We start from the raw sequence: 19,491 nt of genomic DNA, 5'->3' as shown, positions 1-19,491 counted from the left end.
TCCCGCTGGGGACGAGTCTCCCTAGCCAAATGGAGAGCACAAGTTTGGCTCCCCGAAGTGATTGTAACCCCCGCCCTCTCTGCTCTGCCTGAGCCAAGCGTCTGGCTGGCGGAAGGGACAGTCAAGGGGATGGAGAGGGAGGGCGCAGGGAGGCTGCTCCCCTCACCGCACCCACCTTCGCCACTTTGCACGCCAAGCCAGGGCAGATACTCGCCTGCGCACGCCCCCCCCCCCCCCCCCCCCCCCCCCCCCCGCCTGACCGCCCGAATCTTCCGGGCCCTTTCTCATTTGCCCCCGTCTCCTCGGTCCCTGGCCCAGCCCGGAACGCGCCCTGCTGCAGAGCGGGGACTCGCAGGTTGGAATTTGCCCTCGCGTGCGCCGCGTCACACGACTGGGAGGAGACGCGAGGGGAGGTGCCGCGGGATCACTCGCAGCTTGTGCGGAGCGACCCTCCGCACCCGCCAGGCAGCGGGGCGCAGCCACCCCCGGCAGCCACCCGCGCAGCAGCCCGGGCCGCGGTTCCCTCCCTCTCTTCCCCGCACCCTCGCTCCGCCCGGCGCCCTCACTCTCGGCCTCCCCTCCCTTACTCCACCCCCACCTCCGGCCCGACCCCATCCACGCCTTGTGTGTGCGCGCTTTAAATAATTTCATCCTTTTGGGCAAAAGAAAGAATGCACCTGACTTTACCAGGGGAAAACAAGCAGCCGAGCAGAACAAGGAAAGGAAAGGAAAGAAAACAAGAGACTTATAAAGAAATCCTGGGCTGAAGAGGTGGCCGCAGAGGCAGAGGAGGCGGACGACCTTTTCACCAGTTGCAGATGTGTATCGGGAACTCCTGCGTCAGTGGGTTTGTTTGCCCAAGTCTTGTCTTCTTCGACTCAGACACCGAAGAGGCTCCTGGATTTTTCTGTCATCCCGCCACAAGCTGGCAGTTACCCGGGAGTCTTCCCAAGGAGCTGGCGGAGCAATGAGCCCTTCTGCGCGGAGGTTGGGCGCAGGGCGTCAGCAGCAAGGGGCTCCCACCGGGAGGAGAGGGTCACCCCGCCGGCGGCCAGGCGGCGGTGGCGGCTCCGGGGCGCCGCGCTTCCTGCTCGGGCTCTTCATGCACGCGTGGCTGTGGGCGGCCTCGGGCTCATCTGCCCAGGTGTTCAACCTCAGCCTTTCCGTGGACGAGGGACTTCCTCCGGACACTCTGGTCGGCGACATTCGCGCCGGGTTGCCGGCTGCACAGCAACAGGAGGGGGCCGGCTTCTTTCTCTCCGAGGATTCAGGTGACTCCCCGCTGCTGGACGACTTTCACGTGCATCCGGACACTGGCATCATCCGTACGGCGAGGCGTCTGGACCGTGAGCGGCGGGACCACTACAGCTTCGTGGCCGCCACGCTGCTGGGCGCGGTGGTGCAGGTGGAGATCCACGTCAACGATGTCAACGACCACTCCCCGCACTTCCCCCAGGAGTACCTGCAGCTGGACGTCTCCGAGCTCAGCCCTCCAGGCACGGCTTTCCGCCTGCCAGGTGCTCACGACCCAGACTCTGGGCTGTTCAGTACACAGGGTTACACCCTGATGCAACCGTTCGACCTTTCCGAGGACCCCGCAGGACCCTTCTTCCAGTTGCGCTATGGATCTCTCGGGCCATCGTCGTCCTCATCGACCCTGGAGCCCCTAGACCTGGTGCTGCTGCGCCGCTTGGACCGAGAGGCGGCGGCAGCGCATGAGCTGCAGATCGAAGCCTGGGACGGCGGCCGCCCGCGGCGCACAGGCCACTTGCGTGTGGAGCTGCGTGTGCTGGATGAGAACGACAACCCCCCTATCTTTGAGCAAGACGAGTACCGCGCCGCCGTGCGCGAGGATGCCCGGCCAGGTGCAGAGGTCTGTCAGGTGCGTGCCACTGACCGCGACTTGGGGCCCAACGGCCAGGTGCGCTACAGCATCCGCTCCCGGCAGGCGCCCGGGGCGGGTGGTGGAGGCGGGCCGCTGGGAGACACGGCCTACTTCGCGGTGGAGGAGCTGAGCGGTGTGGTGCGTGTGCACAGGCCGCTGGATCGCGAGCTTCAGCCCTGGCACCAGCTGGTAGTCGAGGCCCGCGACGGAGGTGCCGAGCCCGAGGTCGCCAGCGTGCGGCTGTCCATAGCCGTGCTGGACGTGAATGACAACCCGCCCGCCATCCACCTGCTCTTCCTCACCGAAGGGGGCGCAGCGCGAGTCTCTGAGGGTGCCGCACCCGGCGACTACGTGGCTCGAGTCTCGGTTTCCGACGCCGACGGTGACCCGGAGAAGGGAGACGAGGCAGCTGGAGAGCCCGATATGAGCCCAGGGGACAGAACCATCTCTCTGACCTTGGAGGGCGCGGAGGGAGCCTTCGCGCTGAAGACTGGCGGCTCCCCGGGGGTATTCTTCCTCTGCGTCGAGGGGCCCCTGGACAGGGAGAGCCGCGACCTGTATGTTTTGCGACTGGTGGCCACAGATGCGGGGTCTCCACCGCTGAGCACGGAGGAGACTCTGCTGCTCCGGATCGCCGACCTCAACGACCAGTCGCCTGTCTTCAGCCAGGAGCATTACTGGGCCTCAGTATCCGAGGCTGCAGCCCCTGGGACCGCAGTTGTGTGGGTCAGCGCCTTCGACGCGGACGAGACTGGCACCAACCACGCCAAGCTGCGCTACAAGCTGGTCCACCTCCCCGCTCGCTGCAGCCAAGAGGCTCCGTGGCTCAGGGAGGAGTGCGCACCATCCTTTACCATCGATCCCGAAAGCGGCCTGATCAGCACCATCCGGAGTCTAGACCGAGAAGTTCAGGAGGCCGTAGAGCTGAGAGTGGTGGCCCAAGACCTCGGAGAGCCCCCGCTGTCAGCCACCTGCCTGGTGAGCATCACCGTGGACGACGTGAATGACAATGAGCCCATCTTCTGGAAGCAAGTGTACAATGCCACCCTTTTGGAGCACGCCCCCGTTGGACACTGCTTTCTGCAGGTGAGTGCATCAGGCTGGTGGATCAAAGGAAGGCCCCAGGAGGGATGAAACTGTTGTATCTATCCAGGGAAGAGAATTGTGATGTAGTGGTTGTACCCCCGTTTGATAGCAGGGAACATGAGCTCTAGTTCCTCCAATACAGTGAGATGAAGGGGCAACCCTCTGGTCACCTAGCCTTTCTGCTAGGGGCTTGGGCCGAATGACCTCTAGGGTCCTTTCTACTTCACACGATATTTGGATCTTCTTTTTGCTTGTGGAATCCTGGCTTCCCTCATGCCGGATATATGCGCCCAAATTGTGGGGAACCACCATTCTCAAACGAAAGGCTAATGGCAATGTTTCATCATTATGTGGCATCCTGGGGAAATAAGGTGGCCCTCACAAATTAGTTTTACAAACAAACTAGTGTATGCCTTTGAGCATCGAAACTGTTCAGAGTAACCATTTCCAGAGACTTCCTACACCCTGTTTAGAAAAAAAAAAAAAAAAAGCTCATTGAGGACATCAAGTCATTTTTATCTGCTGAGGGCCAAGCTCCTCTGGTGATGCTCTTCAGGACCATGAAGAGTAGTGAGGCTCAATCATCCTTTATAAGACGGGACTCTACCCTGCTTTCTGGGTGTGTTGCCTTTTAGAGTTCCCATCCCTTCTTCACTCTCAGGATGTTGTGATGTGCACCCTTCTTGTACTTCTGCTTATTGTATATGTGCTGCTGAAGGGAGCATGCACCCTTGCCTATTGACTCCAATTTCCTAGAAAGCTTGAGTAAATAAATAGAGACCCGAGGGGCTAGTTAGTAAGTGAAGCTCTAAATCTTAATTTGCTCCCAGCTGGGTTGTTTTAAGACCTCAATGGCTTATTTCCTGGTTCTGGGATGGGCGGGCTTGAACTGTTTAAAGTTATGTCTCAAATCATAACCTGTAGGTAAGTGAGATGCGACTATATTATAAATATGAGCTTCATGACTGTTTCTATTTTTCTATTTTTTTTAATCCTTTGAATCTGTGGGTAATAATAACCTTCATCCTTTTCTCTGGCACAATTGGCAGCTCTTTGAGTTGCTAGATTATTATAAGAAGGCGTGAAAATCAATGAATGCTTGCTGCCAAAACGGACAGATCTGCAGATGTCATTAAGATCTGCAAATGTCAGTGAGTAACATAATGGAAGATTGTTTATCACCAAGCAGAGTCTAATATGGTGCAGGTTGGCTGGTCTTCCTTCATCCATGATAGGGCCAGGCCTGGGAGTAACTTGATCAGGTCCACCAATGTCCCACTGGTTAGAGCTCAGCCACAGGGCCTCAGGTGTACTGCAAAGGTAGCTGAGAAATGGAGAGGAGCACATGGACGCCAGGGAATGTTGACGGTTTCTGCCACATATTTCTAAAAATAAAGTCATAATAGGTGAGAGGGTGGACCATCTGGAAGACCTTAAGGATCTTGATATAAAACAGTGCAACCTGGCTCCATTTGAAGGAAAATAAGCAGGGTGGGTTAATCATGATTCCTTTAATTAGAACCCATCTTTAAAGCTATTTCTAAAACAGTGATACGATTCTGCCTTGAGATGTGAGTTTATGCATTATTAAGACTTGTATGGGGTGGATCCATTATGGTGAGCTGAACCTGGATCAGGTGTAGGAATGCATCTTTAATGCAAAAAGCCTTTTCAGGTTGCAAGTATTGTTGTGGATAGTATTGAGTTGTGCTGATTAGAATTTCTGGAAATTCCAGTGACCTAGGGCCTCAAAATTGCAGCAACCCTCTCATTCACTGGGCTCTCTGGTGGCCTCTCCACAGCAATGATGTGAACTTTGTTCTATAAGCCCTCTAGCCAACTCTGTCCCCGAACTTCTAGGTAAGCTGCAATGGAGTGTCTTCCATATGCTTTTCTTAAAAAAAAAATAATTATAGTAATTATATTAATTTTAGGTGTATAATATAGTGACTCAATGTTTTTAAACTTTTCAGTGTGATCAGCCTACTAATTTTAGTAATCATCTGTCACCATGCAAACTTATCACAGTATTATTGACTACCTGTTCACCTTTTCACCCACTCCCTATCCACTTCTCCTCTGGCAACCACCCATTGGTGTCTATTTCTATGAATTTGTTTTTGCTTGTTTGTTTTGTTCTGTTAGTTCATTTATTTGGTTTAGATTCCACATATAAGTGAAACCATAAGGTATGTGTCTTTCTCTGACTTATTTTAGTCAGCATAATATCCTCTAGGTCCATACATGTTGTCACAAATGGCATTATTTCATTCTTCTTTATTGTTCCATTATACTCCTTTATTTATATTTATACCACATCTTTTTTGTCCAGTCATCTATTGATGGACACCTATGGTACTTCCATATCTTGGCTATTGTAAATAATACTGCAATGAACATTAACTCTCTCAATTGTTTTATACCACTTTGTAAAAATGAACCTCCCTATCTTTGCTTAGATCTCATGGCCTCTGCTTTCTTCCAGGGCTTTGTTTAATTACATTATAGTAATTCTTATAACTGTACCTTTCTGTTGCTCTCTGCCAGTTTTCTCTCTATAGACCTCATATTGCTAAGTTCTCCTTTGTCAGAATAAAAAAAAAAAAGAGAAACAACAGGAAAATAAAATTATTTTCCGGATTTCCTGTATGTGAATACCATGTCATCTACTAAAACACACCCTTGAACCTTCTAGGTGTCTTAGCAATTTCTCCACATCACTTACTTGCTCTCATTACTGCTCATGCCACAGTGCTGCCCATCCTCCTGGCCCCCAGGGCTGGCTGACCCTTTTATACTTTTACAACCAGATAGAAGCTTTCCAAAGACTTTAAATGTAGGGCAGATGAAAAGAATTTACCAGTAACAGCCTGAGATAGGTGGTTTCTTGTCCCAGAGGATTTTCACAACCTTGTGGGCACTGGCTTGGATTTCTTAATCCCTTGCTCTCCACTGCCCCATTGCGGAGAGCCCCTTCCTAACAACCCACTGCTCAAGAGCTTCTCTCAGTATATCTCTGGATGCTTTCATGGTCAAGGTGGAGGGGGATTTCTACTCTGCAGACACTCAGGTTGTGCCCCCTTCCAGCCTGGTGTCTGGCTTGAAAGATTCTCCTTTTCTCAGGTTACTGTCAAAAGACTAACTTCAACCTCTAGGCAAGTCCTTCATTTTCCACCCGCAGTAAGTCCAATGATGTGAACTGCACTCATAGCCTTATCTTATAACCAGGTCTTAAAATGATATAACTCCAGCATTCATACCTGAATCACCCACATGCCATAAGAAGATTATTTTCTCACATCCCTCAAATATCAGCACTGTATTCACACACTAATTCATTAAACAACAGCATTCATTGAATAAACAATATTCAATGGACAAATATTTATCGAGTACTTATTACATGCCAGGAACTGGTCTTGGTGCTGGAGACACAGCGCCGAGCACACGGGCAAGGTCCCTGTGCTAACCGAGTCCTGGTTTTTTCTCTCCTTCCCTGGACTGTCAGTCCTCGTGGAAGAATGACATGTGACCACTTCTCAGCCCCCTTTCCTGACCTTTTCCCATCACTATCCTAAATTCTGCCTCTCAAAGGCAGCTATGTTCTTTTATTTCAAATTCAGTGGGTTTTTCTCATTCATAACCTCCCTCATTGTCTCTAAAACATGGCGGTCTGTGGTCCACTTCCTCTTCCCTGGGAGCACCTTCACAGCCTCTGTCACCTGCACTGTCTCTGGCTGTCCTGCCAGCTCCCCCTTGTCCTCTCCTGCCACTCCACTCAGTAAGGGCGGCTCCATGGGTTCTGTCTTCCTCCCACTTTCCTCCTTTCTATACTTTCTTCTTATACATTCTCACAACCTGAACTTTCTTATTTTTATATCTCCAAGGTCAACCTCCCTTACAGACTCCAGCGTAGACATTTCTCTACTTGGTCTGTATCTCTACTTCAATGTTCTCCTGGCACCTCAAATCTAACATTTCCCAAATGAAACTAATTTTCCTTCAAGTATTTTTTACTTTCTTTTATTTTCAACCTTCATTAATCAGCTCCTTTTGAATACTTTCCTATCTTTATGAATGTGTCCTTTCCGTAGATGTGTTTATGCATTCAGTAGGTGTCCATGTGATGTATTTGCTGTTTGTTGGCATGGTTGTATTTGCACTGTTGAGAATTACAGGGTAAAGAGTAAGATCATGTCTCATGTCAATCAGTTGGATAAAAAGAAGGTCTTGAGATTCCAAACAGGCTGTAAGAGAGAGCACCTGGCTGTGTGTGCTTGTTCACACGCATGTTCTGACTTTGAGGACATTTGTGAGCCTCCTAGGACGGGTGTCTGTGCAATGGGTCTTAAAAACAGCATCTACCATCTGGGAAGACATGAGAAATTGGAAGGCTTGATTCCCACTGTACTCCACAGGCTGAGAAGGACTAAACTATATCTTGTTTCTGATTCATTACATCTTTGGGAGTTATTTCCTTTTTATTAATCCCCTAGCCTTTAGTAAAGCCTTTCTAAGTGTGTTAGCTTTGTCTCACCTGTGCTATGGAGGTAAAAATGGAGAACCCAAAGGGTATGATTTAAGGGAAGAATTATTAATCTGCTTTAGTCGAAGTATTCAGGGCTAGTAGCCTCTCTCCTGATGTCTGAGTGGTGATGACAGCAAAGGATGCTGAGGTTAAGTGGTTCTCAGGAACAGTGTGAGGCTGTTTCTCTCAAGAGGCTCGGCTAATGCCAGCTTTGGAAGTTAAGAGACTTTGTTAAGGAAGAAGGTGTTTCCTAAAATCTTAGTGTCATCTTTCGTTCCTCCTCACATTTGACCACAGCAGTGGCTGAGTCCAATAGTATTTCTTACACCTGTCACTTTATTTATACTTATGGTCATCGCCCCAGTTCTGTCTACCATCTCTGTTGCTTATTGTTCCAACTGAAAGATTGTAGGCACATCTCGTATGTCACCTCTTCCCACTAAGTGTCTTCTTGATTGGTCTGGCTTGTTTCTTAATGTCCTTTGTGGTGCTACAGTTATTTACTTGTATTAGTAAAACAGGATTTTTAGTATCCTGTAGGGTTTCAATTTAATGGTATTTGCGTCCCTTGTAATTTCTAATGTCTTTAGTCTCATACACTAGAAGATCAATAACTTTGTTGAATTATACTGATGAGATACATAGCAAAAACAAAAACCTACTGGTAAGGGTTACAAATAGTCAAGGTTTTTACTTTTTTCAGTTTTCACATTATATATATATATATATATATATATATATATATATATATATATATATATATAAATTTGATTGTAAAGTATATTTACTCAATATATTTTATCATCGGTCCTTTAGAAAATTATGGCCCGAATTTCATTGCTTATCTTGTATTTTTTGTCTCCAATAACCAACATACTCTTATTGTTTAACTTCCATGCATATGAACAGACTTCCATAGTGTGCACCAGCTTTGACAGTCACATAATTGTACTGCCTGTATACGATTGTCTTATTCTGACTGCTTTAAATGGACTGGACCTATCTGTCCACATGCACTGAAAGCATGTCAGATTTCCCCAACACTCATTTGTGTCTGTCTCCAGGATATGTCTAGATCACCTGCCAACTGTCGTCTTTCCTGAGTATCTGACCCTTCCTGTCTTTATACCTTAGTTCCAGCATGTGCTGGGTATGCCTGTGGCTTTGCTTTGATAAGCTGTTAGGCATTCAGGGCCCACTGTAGAATTCTCACTCAGACTTTATTTTCACATCCCCCACACAACTGCTAGATTTACTTTCTTTCCCCTTTTCCTACCTGGGAAAGGTGAACAGATAATATATTTGGATATGTAATAGAGAGGATGTGCCCTAGAATCTGTGGGATGTATCTCTAGTTACAGTCTCAATGAATAACTTACCCGTAATTTGTCCAGTTCTTGGTTCTATAACTAAAGATGACTGATATTACATGGTAGAGTGTTTGTTGCTTTGAAGCTTCAAATTAGGCTGCATACAGTGGTGAAAAATATAGACAGACTACAGGGTAGAGTGCTTGGGGTGAATCTCAGCTCTACTGCTGAGTGTCAGCAATAGTGTCAGCGTAGTAACATTTTTGTGTGGATAATGAATTAACACATGAATGCTTAGAACAATGCTTGACTCATACTAATTGCCCAATGCATGTTATATGTTATTAATGTTAGCAGAGAAGACTTCCAGAGACGAGGAGGAAAACTATTTTGTCTGATATAGCAAAAGGCTGAGGACTGATTGAAAATGACATTTTGAATAAAGATTATCTTCCACTCAAAGATAGAAAAAGAAGCAGAAACATTTAAATTGCATATTAGGTTTTTAGTTAGATGCATATGTTTATGACAATGAAAGCAGAAATCTGTCTTATTATGGACGCTTATAACATCTCCTTATGGGCTTACAGAATCCCAGCTGTCTTAGAAGGCTCAGAAGACCTCTCAGTAGTGATCCTTCACCCTTCCCCCCCTCCCCAAGTATGGCTAAGCTCTAAGAGAGACTAGGCAATGTGATACAAGTGGTGGGGAAGGCACGAAGGTCATGAGTCCTCTGGGACACACTGTAGGGCACTCGCCACCATACTCATAGACTGAGCCCCTGATCCCTCTCAGGTGCGCAGGGCATGCTTTGGGCCTAGAGAGTGTCTTAGTGTCTCTCATCCTGCTTATCGTTTCTTACTCTTTAGAATCTTTTATTGAGACAACATGGAAAAAGACAATACTGGAGTCAGAAAACCTTGGTTCCATTCTGAGTCCACCACTGACTATCTCTATTAACTTTTCTGAACACAATTCCTTATCCATAAAATCTAGTGTATTAGTCAGGGCTCTCCAGAGAAATAGAATCAATATAATATATGTTTATATATGCATGTATATGTACATATATATTATGGTAAGGAATTGACTAGAGTGATTATATATATAAATTATAGTGTACATTACACATAAAATATATAAAATTTATTAAAATAAATTATATATTATATAATGTGTTTTGTGGTGCAGGTAGATCAGGTGACTATTTTATGATATTATAGCACCAATAATATATAATAAATTTATTATAAGTATATAATGAATTATACTATAATGTTATTATAATGCATTTTAATACATATAAATATATATTATTATATTTATTTTATATTATATATAAAATATGCATAATTTAAGTTATTTGAAGGAATTGATCCATGTAATTATGGAGACTTAGAAATCTCATAATCTGCTGACTGTATGGGGAAACCCCAGAAAGCTGATGGCATAATTCAGTCCAAGTGTGAAGGCCTGAGACCAGGAGTCAGAGGGCAGGAGAAGAGTGATGTCCCACCTCGTGCCAGGGGATTCATCCTCTCTCCTTCTTTTTGTTTTGTTCAGGCCTTCAGTGGATTGGATGAGGCCCACACACATTGGCAGGGGTGGGGATAGGGTATCAGCTTTATCTGTCCAACCAGTTCAAGTGTTAATCTCAGCCCAAAACACCTCACAGATGTACCCACAAATAATGTTCAGCCAGATATCTGACAGCCTATGGCTGACACATGGAATTAACCATCACATGTTGTAATTTGTTTTAACAACACATTATTGTAAGGCTTTGAGATGATCTGTACTAAGAGGTAAGATGCAGCTGGTGTGGTAAGAGTTAAGGGTCCTTAGAGATGGGAAGGATCTTTCTGCAGTGAATTAGGATGGAGATTTCACTAGATAAGGACTTTCTAGGGAGTCTTGTCTTGTGATATATGCTTTTATTTATAACTTGTCGTGGATGCATTCCATTGTACTTCTCCCCCCCCCCCCATAAAAATGCATACATCTCTAGGTATGATCCTCTTTAAAAGAGAGTCATTCCGAATGGATTTCTGAAAGTTGTGATCAGTAACATTTCCTTTCTCTGAGGATTGAAATCTGGCAATAAATTTTATTAACACCTACACAACAGACTTCTACTAATGAGCCCCTTGCCTTCTAAATTATAAATTAAATGTAAGCAACTGTAGAAGTAATTTATACTTTCATAGCCCATTAGGGAAATTAGGCTAAGTCATTTTTACAGATACCAGGTTAATTGCTTAAAATCTTAATTAAAATCTTCATTTAAAAGGATATGTGTTTTGTGGTGCAGGTAGATCAGGTGAATATTTTAACAAATCCAAATTTTAATTAAAAGTCTATTTAGGATTAGATAGTCCAAGAGGGGATAATATAAACTGAAATAATCCTGATGCTTCTGGTTTCTGTAATGGAGTAATGGGGAGGGGAGTTTGAAGACGTGGGAGGAGACGGTCCATGATGGACTTTCAGGGTTTGACTGAAGAGTTTGGCCTTAATATACAGATGGTGCATTATAGAACTGTATACTTCAAACTTATATAATCTTATTAATCAGTATCATCCCTAATAAATTTAACAACAACAACAACAACAACAACAACTGGCCTTTGTTACAGAAGCACCTGAGAGCTAGGGGAGGTTTTTATGTAGAGATTGACCTGGGTAAATTAAGGTTTTAGGAGGATTTGTCTTGAATTAGTAGAAAGAAGAAACTAGGGAAAGCCTGTAGGAGAGTCCTGATAATACTCTCATAATAACCCATCTTTAAAGAGAGCCTGACCTAGGGGAATGGGAGTGAAGTGTCATATGAAGGACGGCTTGCTCTAGTGCCTTCTCTGTCCAGCTGGGACTCCAGGATACACCAAACTAACTCTTGATCTTCCATACCTGTGCATATATTATTGACAAGGGATTAATCTAGCTGTATGTATCTCCCTCCTCAATGCTTGGACTGTGGAGCATTGCTAGAGTAACTTCAAATGATGTCAGGTTCTTTTGTAAATGTAGGGTATCAGCTGGGCTTGCAATACTGATGGGTGATCTTGCTATGTTCGCCTTAACATCTCTCTGTAACTTCACTCTCTTTAAGCATCATATCATATCATGGTCCCTTTACTCTTTATAGGCAATCATGCCTCTTACTCAGTAGAGATGAGAAGGTGAGAGCTTGCTTATTTTTGCCTCCCAGCATCAAACTTTTCTGTGTCTGCATCATCCAATCCCAGAGGACTAGGTGATTCTTTGACCAAATCAAAATCATCCATTCATACTCTACATTATACCTCTCTAGTCTTCTCTGAAATTGCTTCTCAATCATCCTCTTTCTTCTCTATCTTTTACCCCTGCCTCTATAATGCTTTTCCCATTGTTAACAGTTGTTACAAGTCAAGAATGTGGACATTTCACTTGTTTACTTCCTTCTTCGGTGCCCTGTAATGATTGAGTTTGCTACCTGTTGACCCATCTCTACCCACACCTGGCCATATTTTAAAAGACTGTTCCCAGTTAAAAAAGGATAATGGAAATCTGCTGTTGTCTTGTTCAGTGTCTGGTATTTTCTGCTGATGAATTCAGGACCTCTTGAGCTGAAGTGGCCTTCTTCAGCATCTATTAGTGTCAGAAAGTTGTGAAGCAAATATAGCTGCTAAAGTATAAAAAATGAAATGTGGGATTTATGATTGCCCACTTCTTATTATTATTATATCCTGTAGTTAATTGAAGTCATTAACTAATGTCTTTCATATGAAAGGAGAAGGTTGAATCAGATAAGATAGGATATTCTACTGAACAGACAAAAATATCTTAGTCTTGATTATTTTTTAAATAATCTTACTGCTTTTACCTTTTTACTCTACGGCTTTGGGGCATACTAGCCCTGCCCTATGTATGCAATAGGACACCATGTCTTTCTTAACAATTCTGTTTTAAATTTTCTTTTATATGCTGTTCACTTCATTTCAGGCTTTACCATTTTCCTATAAAAATGCAGATCTCAGATTGCCCACTGATGAAGTGTATGGCAGTTCTTTAGTAGAGAGGATGGAGAAGCCTTACTAGTACTCATTATTTCCAGCTGCCTTTGTTTTGGACAGAGGGAAAGTGATCGAGTGGTTAAAAGCTTGTACTATGGAGACAGTCAGAACTGAGTTTGAATTTCATCTCTGTCACTTAGAAACTTGACCTTGAGCAAGTTCCCAAACTTTTGTCAGCTTCAATTTTCTCATTCATAAAATAGGGATGATAATAATAGGATCTACCTTATAAGGCTATTGTGGGAACAATGAGATGGTTCATAACCAGTACATAGAGCACTGCCTGACTCAAGATAAACTCCCAGGAAACTATTATTATCTATAGCTTCAATTGAGTTTAATTAAACCAAGGAGCTAATTTAGAATGAAAAAAGAAATGTCAGTCTCTTGTATTAAAAATCTCAATGACCAGTCTTGTTAAATGGATAGAACTAACTTCAAAAGACATTCTAGGAAAACATACTATCATAATTGTTATGTGGAACTTTAGTCTTAAATTTATTTTACTCCTTACCATGGACAGGTGCAAGATCCATATGAGCTTAGAGGATTCCTTGACCTTCTTGGCTTAAGTAAAGATTAGAGTAGCCCATTCTTTGATAGATTTCTGTGGTTCTTCTGAGGTTGTACTTGCCAGCACCAGAGCTTCCATTATCCTGGATGTTTCTCTGGACTTCAAAGGTCAAGGGTATTTCCTAAGAAAGAGGTACCACCAGAGTTTGTCCTACTCTGTACTTGTCTCCTACATATAAGTTATCCCAGTGAAGAGGAAAAACATTGACTTCCTAAGATATGGCTTACATGCATATTCTTTTTTACTGATTATGCTGAGAACTTTTTCTCATTCAGTAGTAGAATTGAGGCAAAGGGAAGAAAGAGATGCTTTGAATTTTCTTTTAATTAGAGTAACAAGGAGCATTATCATTCATGACACCCTTTAACAAATGTTCGTTGATACATACCACATTGAACATGGACTTAATTGTAAAAGAAGTCATTGAGTAGTTTTGAATAATTACATCAATTAAAATTTATTTCGATCCCTCCTTTAACAAAACAAATCATTCATTAGAAATTCTTTTGTATATGAAAAAAGAATTGTCTCCTGTATTGCTTTAAAAATCTGATCAATACAGGAGACAAGCCTTTACCTTTAAAAGCTCTTTTGTTCAGATTCTTTGGAAAGTTCTTTTGTTCTTCATTTAAATTGTGTAAAAATAGCCATTATTATGGATATGTTTTCAAGAGATTAAATATTATTTCTGGCTCTACCATAAATAGACTTAAATACTACTTGATTTTTAACAATTGCCTAATTAGAAACTTCTCATGTTGTAAACTCATCTTGATTCCTACATTTGGAAACAGAGGAAGTTATTGTTTACATAGAGATTGACTCCTCTAGATCTTAAGAGTGTCTATTATAAAAGGACCAAGTCATGAGGTAAAAAGCAGTCTGAGCTTATGCACTGTTTACTTTCCTTTGAAGTATAGATTATTTAAAGTACTGAACTGTTAAAAATAATACAAAGGCTGTTCTGTTACATTATGCATAAACAAGAACACAATATTTCAGTGCTGGCAGATGCTCTATTTCCTGGACTCATCTTACAAGAATTTTTATATGTTTTTTTCTTGTGTAGAATCTAATTGTCATGCTTATGTCTTTTCCACTTTCATTACCTCTATCAGCATCCAGCATAAAGAAGAGAGGTTACAGGAAGGGCAATTTACAAATTAATGTCTGAGATTTATAAATTAATTAATGTACTCTAGGCAATTTGCTTAATTGAATTAAAAATACAGATTCTTTGTATATTGCAGCATACTTCTAATATCAGAAAATGAATTTAGTAAGTTCATCTTGAGTTTTGAATCTTAGCATATTTTAAAAGAAAGATCATTTTATTTTAGAATATGGTATTATTCAGTTTTGCCATATATCCAGCAGAGTACAATTGTGCTCTTATCTAAATTTATAATACCTTAAGGCTACTTTGCTATTACTTCTTTAAATGTATTTTAACATATGAGATATAGTTACCTCTTTTATCTATAATATGAAGATAACATTTTTAATGAGAAAGTTAAGCTTATTCCATATATTAAGAGGGATCTTTCTAGAGCTGCTTTTTCTTTATTTTTAAATACTTTTTTGCCTCATTTATTCTTTTCTCTGCTTCTGAGATTACAAATACACATATGTTAGACCTTTTGTTTGAGGTCTTGAGGCTCTGTGCATTTCCCTTTTAAATAATTTTCTCTTTGTTCTTCAGGTCAGATTACTCCATTGCTTTATTTTCAAGTTTATCCCATTCTGCTATTAAGTACAACCAACAAATTTTTAAAATTTCAGATACTGTGTTTTTTACTTGTATAATTTCCATTTGTTCTGTTTTATAGTTTCTGTTCTATTTGTATAATTTTCATTTGGTTCTGTTTTTTTAAAATTTTTATTAATTTTAATGGGGTTCAATAAATCAGGGTACATATGTTCAAAGAAAACATCTCCAGGTTATCTTGTCATTCAATTATGTTGCATACCTATCACCCAAAGTCAGATTGTCCTCTGTTACCTTCTATCTGGTTTTCTTTGTGCCCCCCCCCCCCCACTCTTGTCTATGTCTCTTAGTCTCGTTTTTATGTCCCACCTATGTATGGAATCATGCAGTTCTCAGTTTTTTCTGATTTATCAAGATCCCACCATTTTGTTGTAAATGATCTGATGTCATCATTTCTTATGGCTGAGTAGTATTCTATAATGTATATGAGCCACATCTTCTTTATCCAGTCTTCTATTGGAGGGCTTTTTGGTTGTTTCCATGTCTTGGCCACTGTGAACAATGCTGCAATGAACATGGGGCTACATGTGTCTTTACATATCAATGTCTCTGAGTTTTTGGGGTATATACCCAGTAGAGGGATTGCTGGGTCATAAGGTAGTTCTATTTTCAGTTTTTTGAGGAACCACCATACTTTCTTCCATAATGGTTGTACTACTTTACATTCCCACCAACAGTGAATGAGGGTTCCTTTTTCTCCACAGCCTCTCCAACACTTGCTATTACCTGTCTTGTTGATAATAGCTAATCTAACAGGTATGAAGTGGTATCTCATTGTAGTTTTGATTTACATTTCTCTAATAACTAATGAAGATGAGCATCTTTTTATATATCTGTTGGCCATTTGTATTTCTTCCTGGGAGTAGTGTCTGTTTATGTCCTCATCCCATTTTTTTATTGGATAGTTTGTTTGTTGTTGAGTTTTATGAGTTCTTTGTATATTTTGGATATTAGGCCCTTATCTGAGCTGTTGTTTGAAAATATCATCTCCCAATTAGTTGGCTGTCTGTTTGTTTTGTTGTCAGTTTCTCTTGCTGAGCAAAAACTTTTTAGTCTGATGTAGTCCCATTCATTAATCTTTGCTTTCACTTCTCTTGCCTTTGGAGTCAAATTCATAAAATGCTCTTTAAAACCAAGGTCCATGAGTTTAGTACCTATGTTTTCTTCTATGTACTTTATTGTTTCAGGTCTTATATTTAGGTCTTTGACCCATTTTGAATTAATTTTAGTACAAGGGGACAAACTGTAGTCGAGTTTCATTCTTTTGCATGTAGCTTTCCAGTTTTCCCAGTACCATTTGTTGAAGAGGCTTTCTTTTCTCCATTGTGTGTTGTTGGTCCCTTTATTGAAAATTATTTGACCATATATATGTGGTTTTATTTCTGGACTTTCTCTTCTGTTCCATTGGTCTGAGTGTCTATTTTTCTGCCAATACCATGCTGTTTTGATTGTCGTGGCTCTATAATATAATTTGAAGTCAGGTATTGTAATACCCCCAGCTTCATTCTTTTTCCTTAGGATTGCTTTGGCTATTTGGGTTTTTTTATAGTTCCATATAAATCTGATGATTTTTTGTTCCATTTCTTTAAAAAATGTCATTGGAATTTTGATGGAAATTGCATTAAATTTGTATATTGCTTTGGGTAATATGGCCATTTTGATTATATGATATTTATTCTTCCTATCCAAGAACAAGGAATATTTTTTCATTTCATTGTATCTTTTTCAATTTCCCTTAACAATGCTTTGTAGTTTTCGTTATATAGGTCCTTTACATTCTTTGTTATGTTTATTCTTAGGTGTTTTATTTTTTTTGTTGCAATCGTGAAGGGGATTATTTTTTTGAGTTTGTTTTCTAATGTTTCGTTGTTGGCATATAGAAAGGCTATGGACTTTTGTATATTAAGTTTGTATCCTGCGACCTTACTGTATTGGTTTATTGTTTCTAGTAATCTTTTTGTGGAGTCTTTGGGGTTTTCGATGTATAGGATCATATCATCTGCAAAAAGTGAAACCTTTACTTCTTCTTTTCCAATATGGATGCCTTTTATTTCTTTATCTTGTCTGATTGCTTGGGCTAGAACTTCTAGCACCACATTAAATAAGAGTGGAGAGAGTGGACAACCCTGTTTTGTTCCTGATTTAAGGGGGAAAGCCTTCAGTTTTATGCCATTTAATATGATATTAGCTAATAGTTTATCATATATGGCCTTTATCATGTTGAGATATTTTCCTTCCATACCCATTTTGTTGAGTATCTTAAACATAAAGTTGTGTTGTATTTTATCGAATGCCTTTTCTGCATTTATTGATAAGATCATGTGGTTTTTGTTCTTTGTTTTGTTGATATGGTGTATTATGTTAATCGTTTTACATATGTTGAAACATCCTTGAGATTCTGGGATGAATCCCACTTGATCATGATGTATTATTTTTTTAATATGTTGTTGTATTTGATTTGCTAGTATTTTGTTTAGTATTTTAGCATCTGTATTCCTTAGAGATATTGGTCTGTAGTTTCCTTTTTTTGGTGCTGTCCTTGCCAGGTTTCGGTATGAGGGTTATGCTGGCCTCATAAAATGTGTTTGGAAGTATTGCTTCTTCTTCAATTTTTTGGAAAACTTTGAGTAGAATAGGAACCAAGTCTCCTTTGAATGTTTGATAGAATTCACTAGTATAACCGTCGGCCTGGACTTTTATTTTTGGGGAGGTTTAAAATAGTTTTTTCTATATCCTCCCGGCTAATTCATCTGTTTAGGGAATTTATCCATTTCTTCTAGATTGTTGAATTTGGTGGCATATAGTTTTTCATGGTATTCTACAATAATTCTTTGTATATCTATGATGTCTGTGGTGATTTTTCCTCTTTCATTTTTGGATTTTGTTTATATGAGTCTTTTCTCTTTTTTCCTTGGTGAGTCTTGCCAAGGGTTTGTCAATTTTGTTAATCTTTTCAAAGAACCAGCTCCTTGTTTTATTAATCTTTTCTATAGTTTTTCTGTTCTCTATTTCATTTATTTCTGCTCTGATTTTTATTATTTCCTTTCTTCAGCTGGTTTTGAGTTGTCCTTGTTCTTCTTTTTCTAGTTCCTTAAGGTGTGAAGTTAAGTGGTTCACTTGGGCTCTCTCTTGTTTGTTCATATAGGCCTGAAGTGATATGAAGTTCCCTCTTATTACTGCTTTTGCTGCATCCCAGAGATTCTGATATGTTGTATTGTCATTTTCATTTGTCTGTATATATCTTTTGATCTCTGTGCTTATTTCTTCTTTGACTAATTCATTTTTTAAAAGTATGTTGTTTAGTCTCCACATTTTTGTGGTTTTTATTCCCTCTTTTTTGCAGTTGAATTCTAGTTTCAAGGCTTTATGATCAGAAAATATGCTTGGTACAATTTCAATTTTTCTGAATTTGCTGATGTTATTTTTGTGGCCCAACATATGGTCAATTCTTGAGAATGTTCCATGTACACTAGAGAAAAATGTATATTCTGTTGCTTTGGGATGAAATGTCCTGTAGATGTCTATCATATCTAATTGCTCTAGTGATTTGTTTAAGGCCAATATATCTTTATTGATTTTCTGTTTGGATGAATGATCTAGAGCCATCAGCAGTGTATTGAGGTCTCCAAGTATAATTGTATTTTTGTCAGTTTTTGTTTTTAGGTCAATCAGTAGCTGTCCTATATATTTTGGTGCTCCTTGGTTTGGTGCATATATATTAAGAATTGGTATGTCTTCTTGATTCAGTGTCCCCTTAATCATTATGAAATGACCATTTTTGTCTCTGATTACTTTTGCTGTCTTGTAGTTACCATTATTAGATATGAGTATTGCTACACCTCTTTTTTTTTTGCTTGGAGTATTGTTTTACAGCCTTTCACTTTGAATTTGTTTTTATCCTTGTTGCTTAGATGTGTTTCTTGTAGGCAGCATACAGTTGGATTTTCTTTTTTAATCCATTCTGCTACTCTGTGTCTTTTTATTGGTGAGTTTAATCCATTTACATTTAGTGTAATTATTGACACTTATGGGTTCCCTATTGCCATTTTATAAATTGCTTTCTGTTAGTTTTGTATCTTGTTTGAGTCTTCTCTTTTGTTTTCCTATCATTTGTTTTTGTTTGGTTGTAATCCATACTTCTTTCCTCTATTGATACCTTTTTTAAGTCATGTGCTTCAGTTTTGTTTTTTTCAGGGGTGGTTACCATTAAGTAATGAAAAGGGTGCCTATCATGTTCATTATAGTACACTATCTTATGAGTGCTTCTGCACTCCATTATCTTTTGCTA

The 19,491-nt window shown here is 40.9% G+C and overlaps 1 protein-coding gene across 1 annotated transcript in view; it reads left to right on the top strand.

Annotated features, from left to right (window-relative positions):
* The first annotated feature begins 799 nt into the window (after positions 1 to 799).
* Positions 800 to 19,491, top strand: part of LOC136406714 (protocadherin-23-like) — a 52,449-nt gene continuing 33,757 nt past the window's right edge. Inside the window, exon 1 of the mRNA XM_066386786.1 lies at positions 800 to 2,971. Within this exon, the coding sequence (XP_066242883.1) occupies positions 968 to 2,971 (2,004 nt within the window). The 5' untranslated portion in view covers positions 800 to 967. The remainder of the gene's footprint in view (positions 2,972 to 19,491) is intronic.

The sequence above is a fragment of the Saccopteryx leptura genome, chromosome 1 (genome assembly GCF_036850995.1).
Source record: "Saccopteryx leptura isolate mSacLep1 chromosome 1, mSacLep1_pri_phased_curated, whole genome shotgun sequence".
Lineage (NCBI taxonomy): Eukaryota > Metazoa > Chordata > Mammalia > Chiroptera > Emballonuridae > Saccopteryx > Saccopteryx leptura.
Note: the sequence above shows the minus strand (reverse complement) of the source record. Positions and strands in the feature narration are given on the sequence as shown.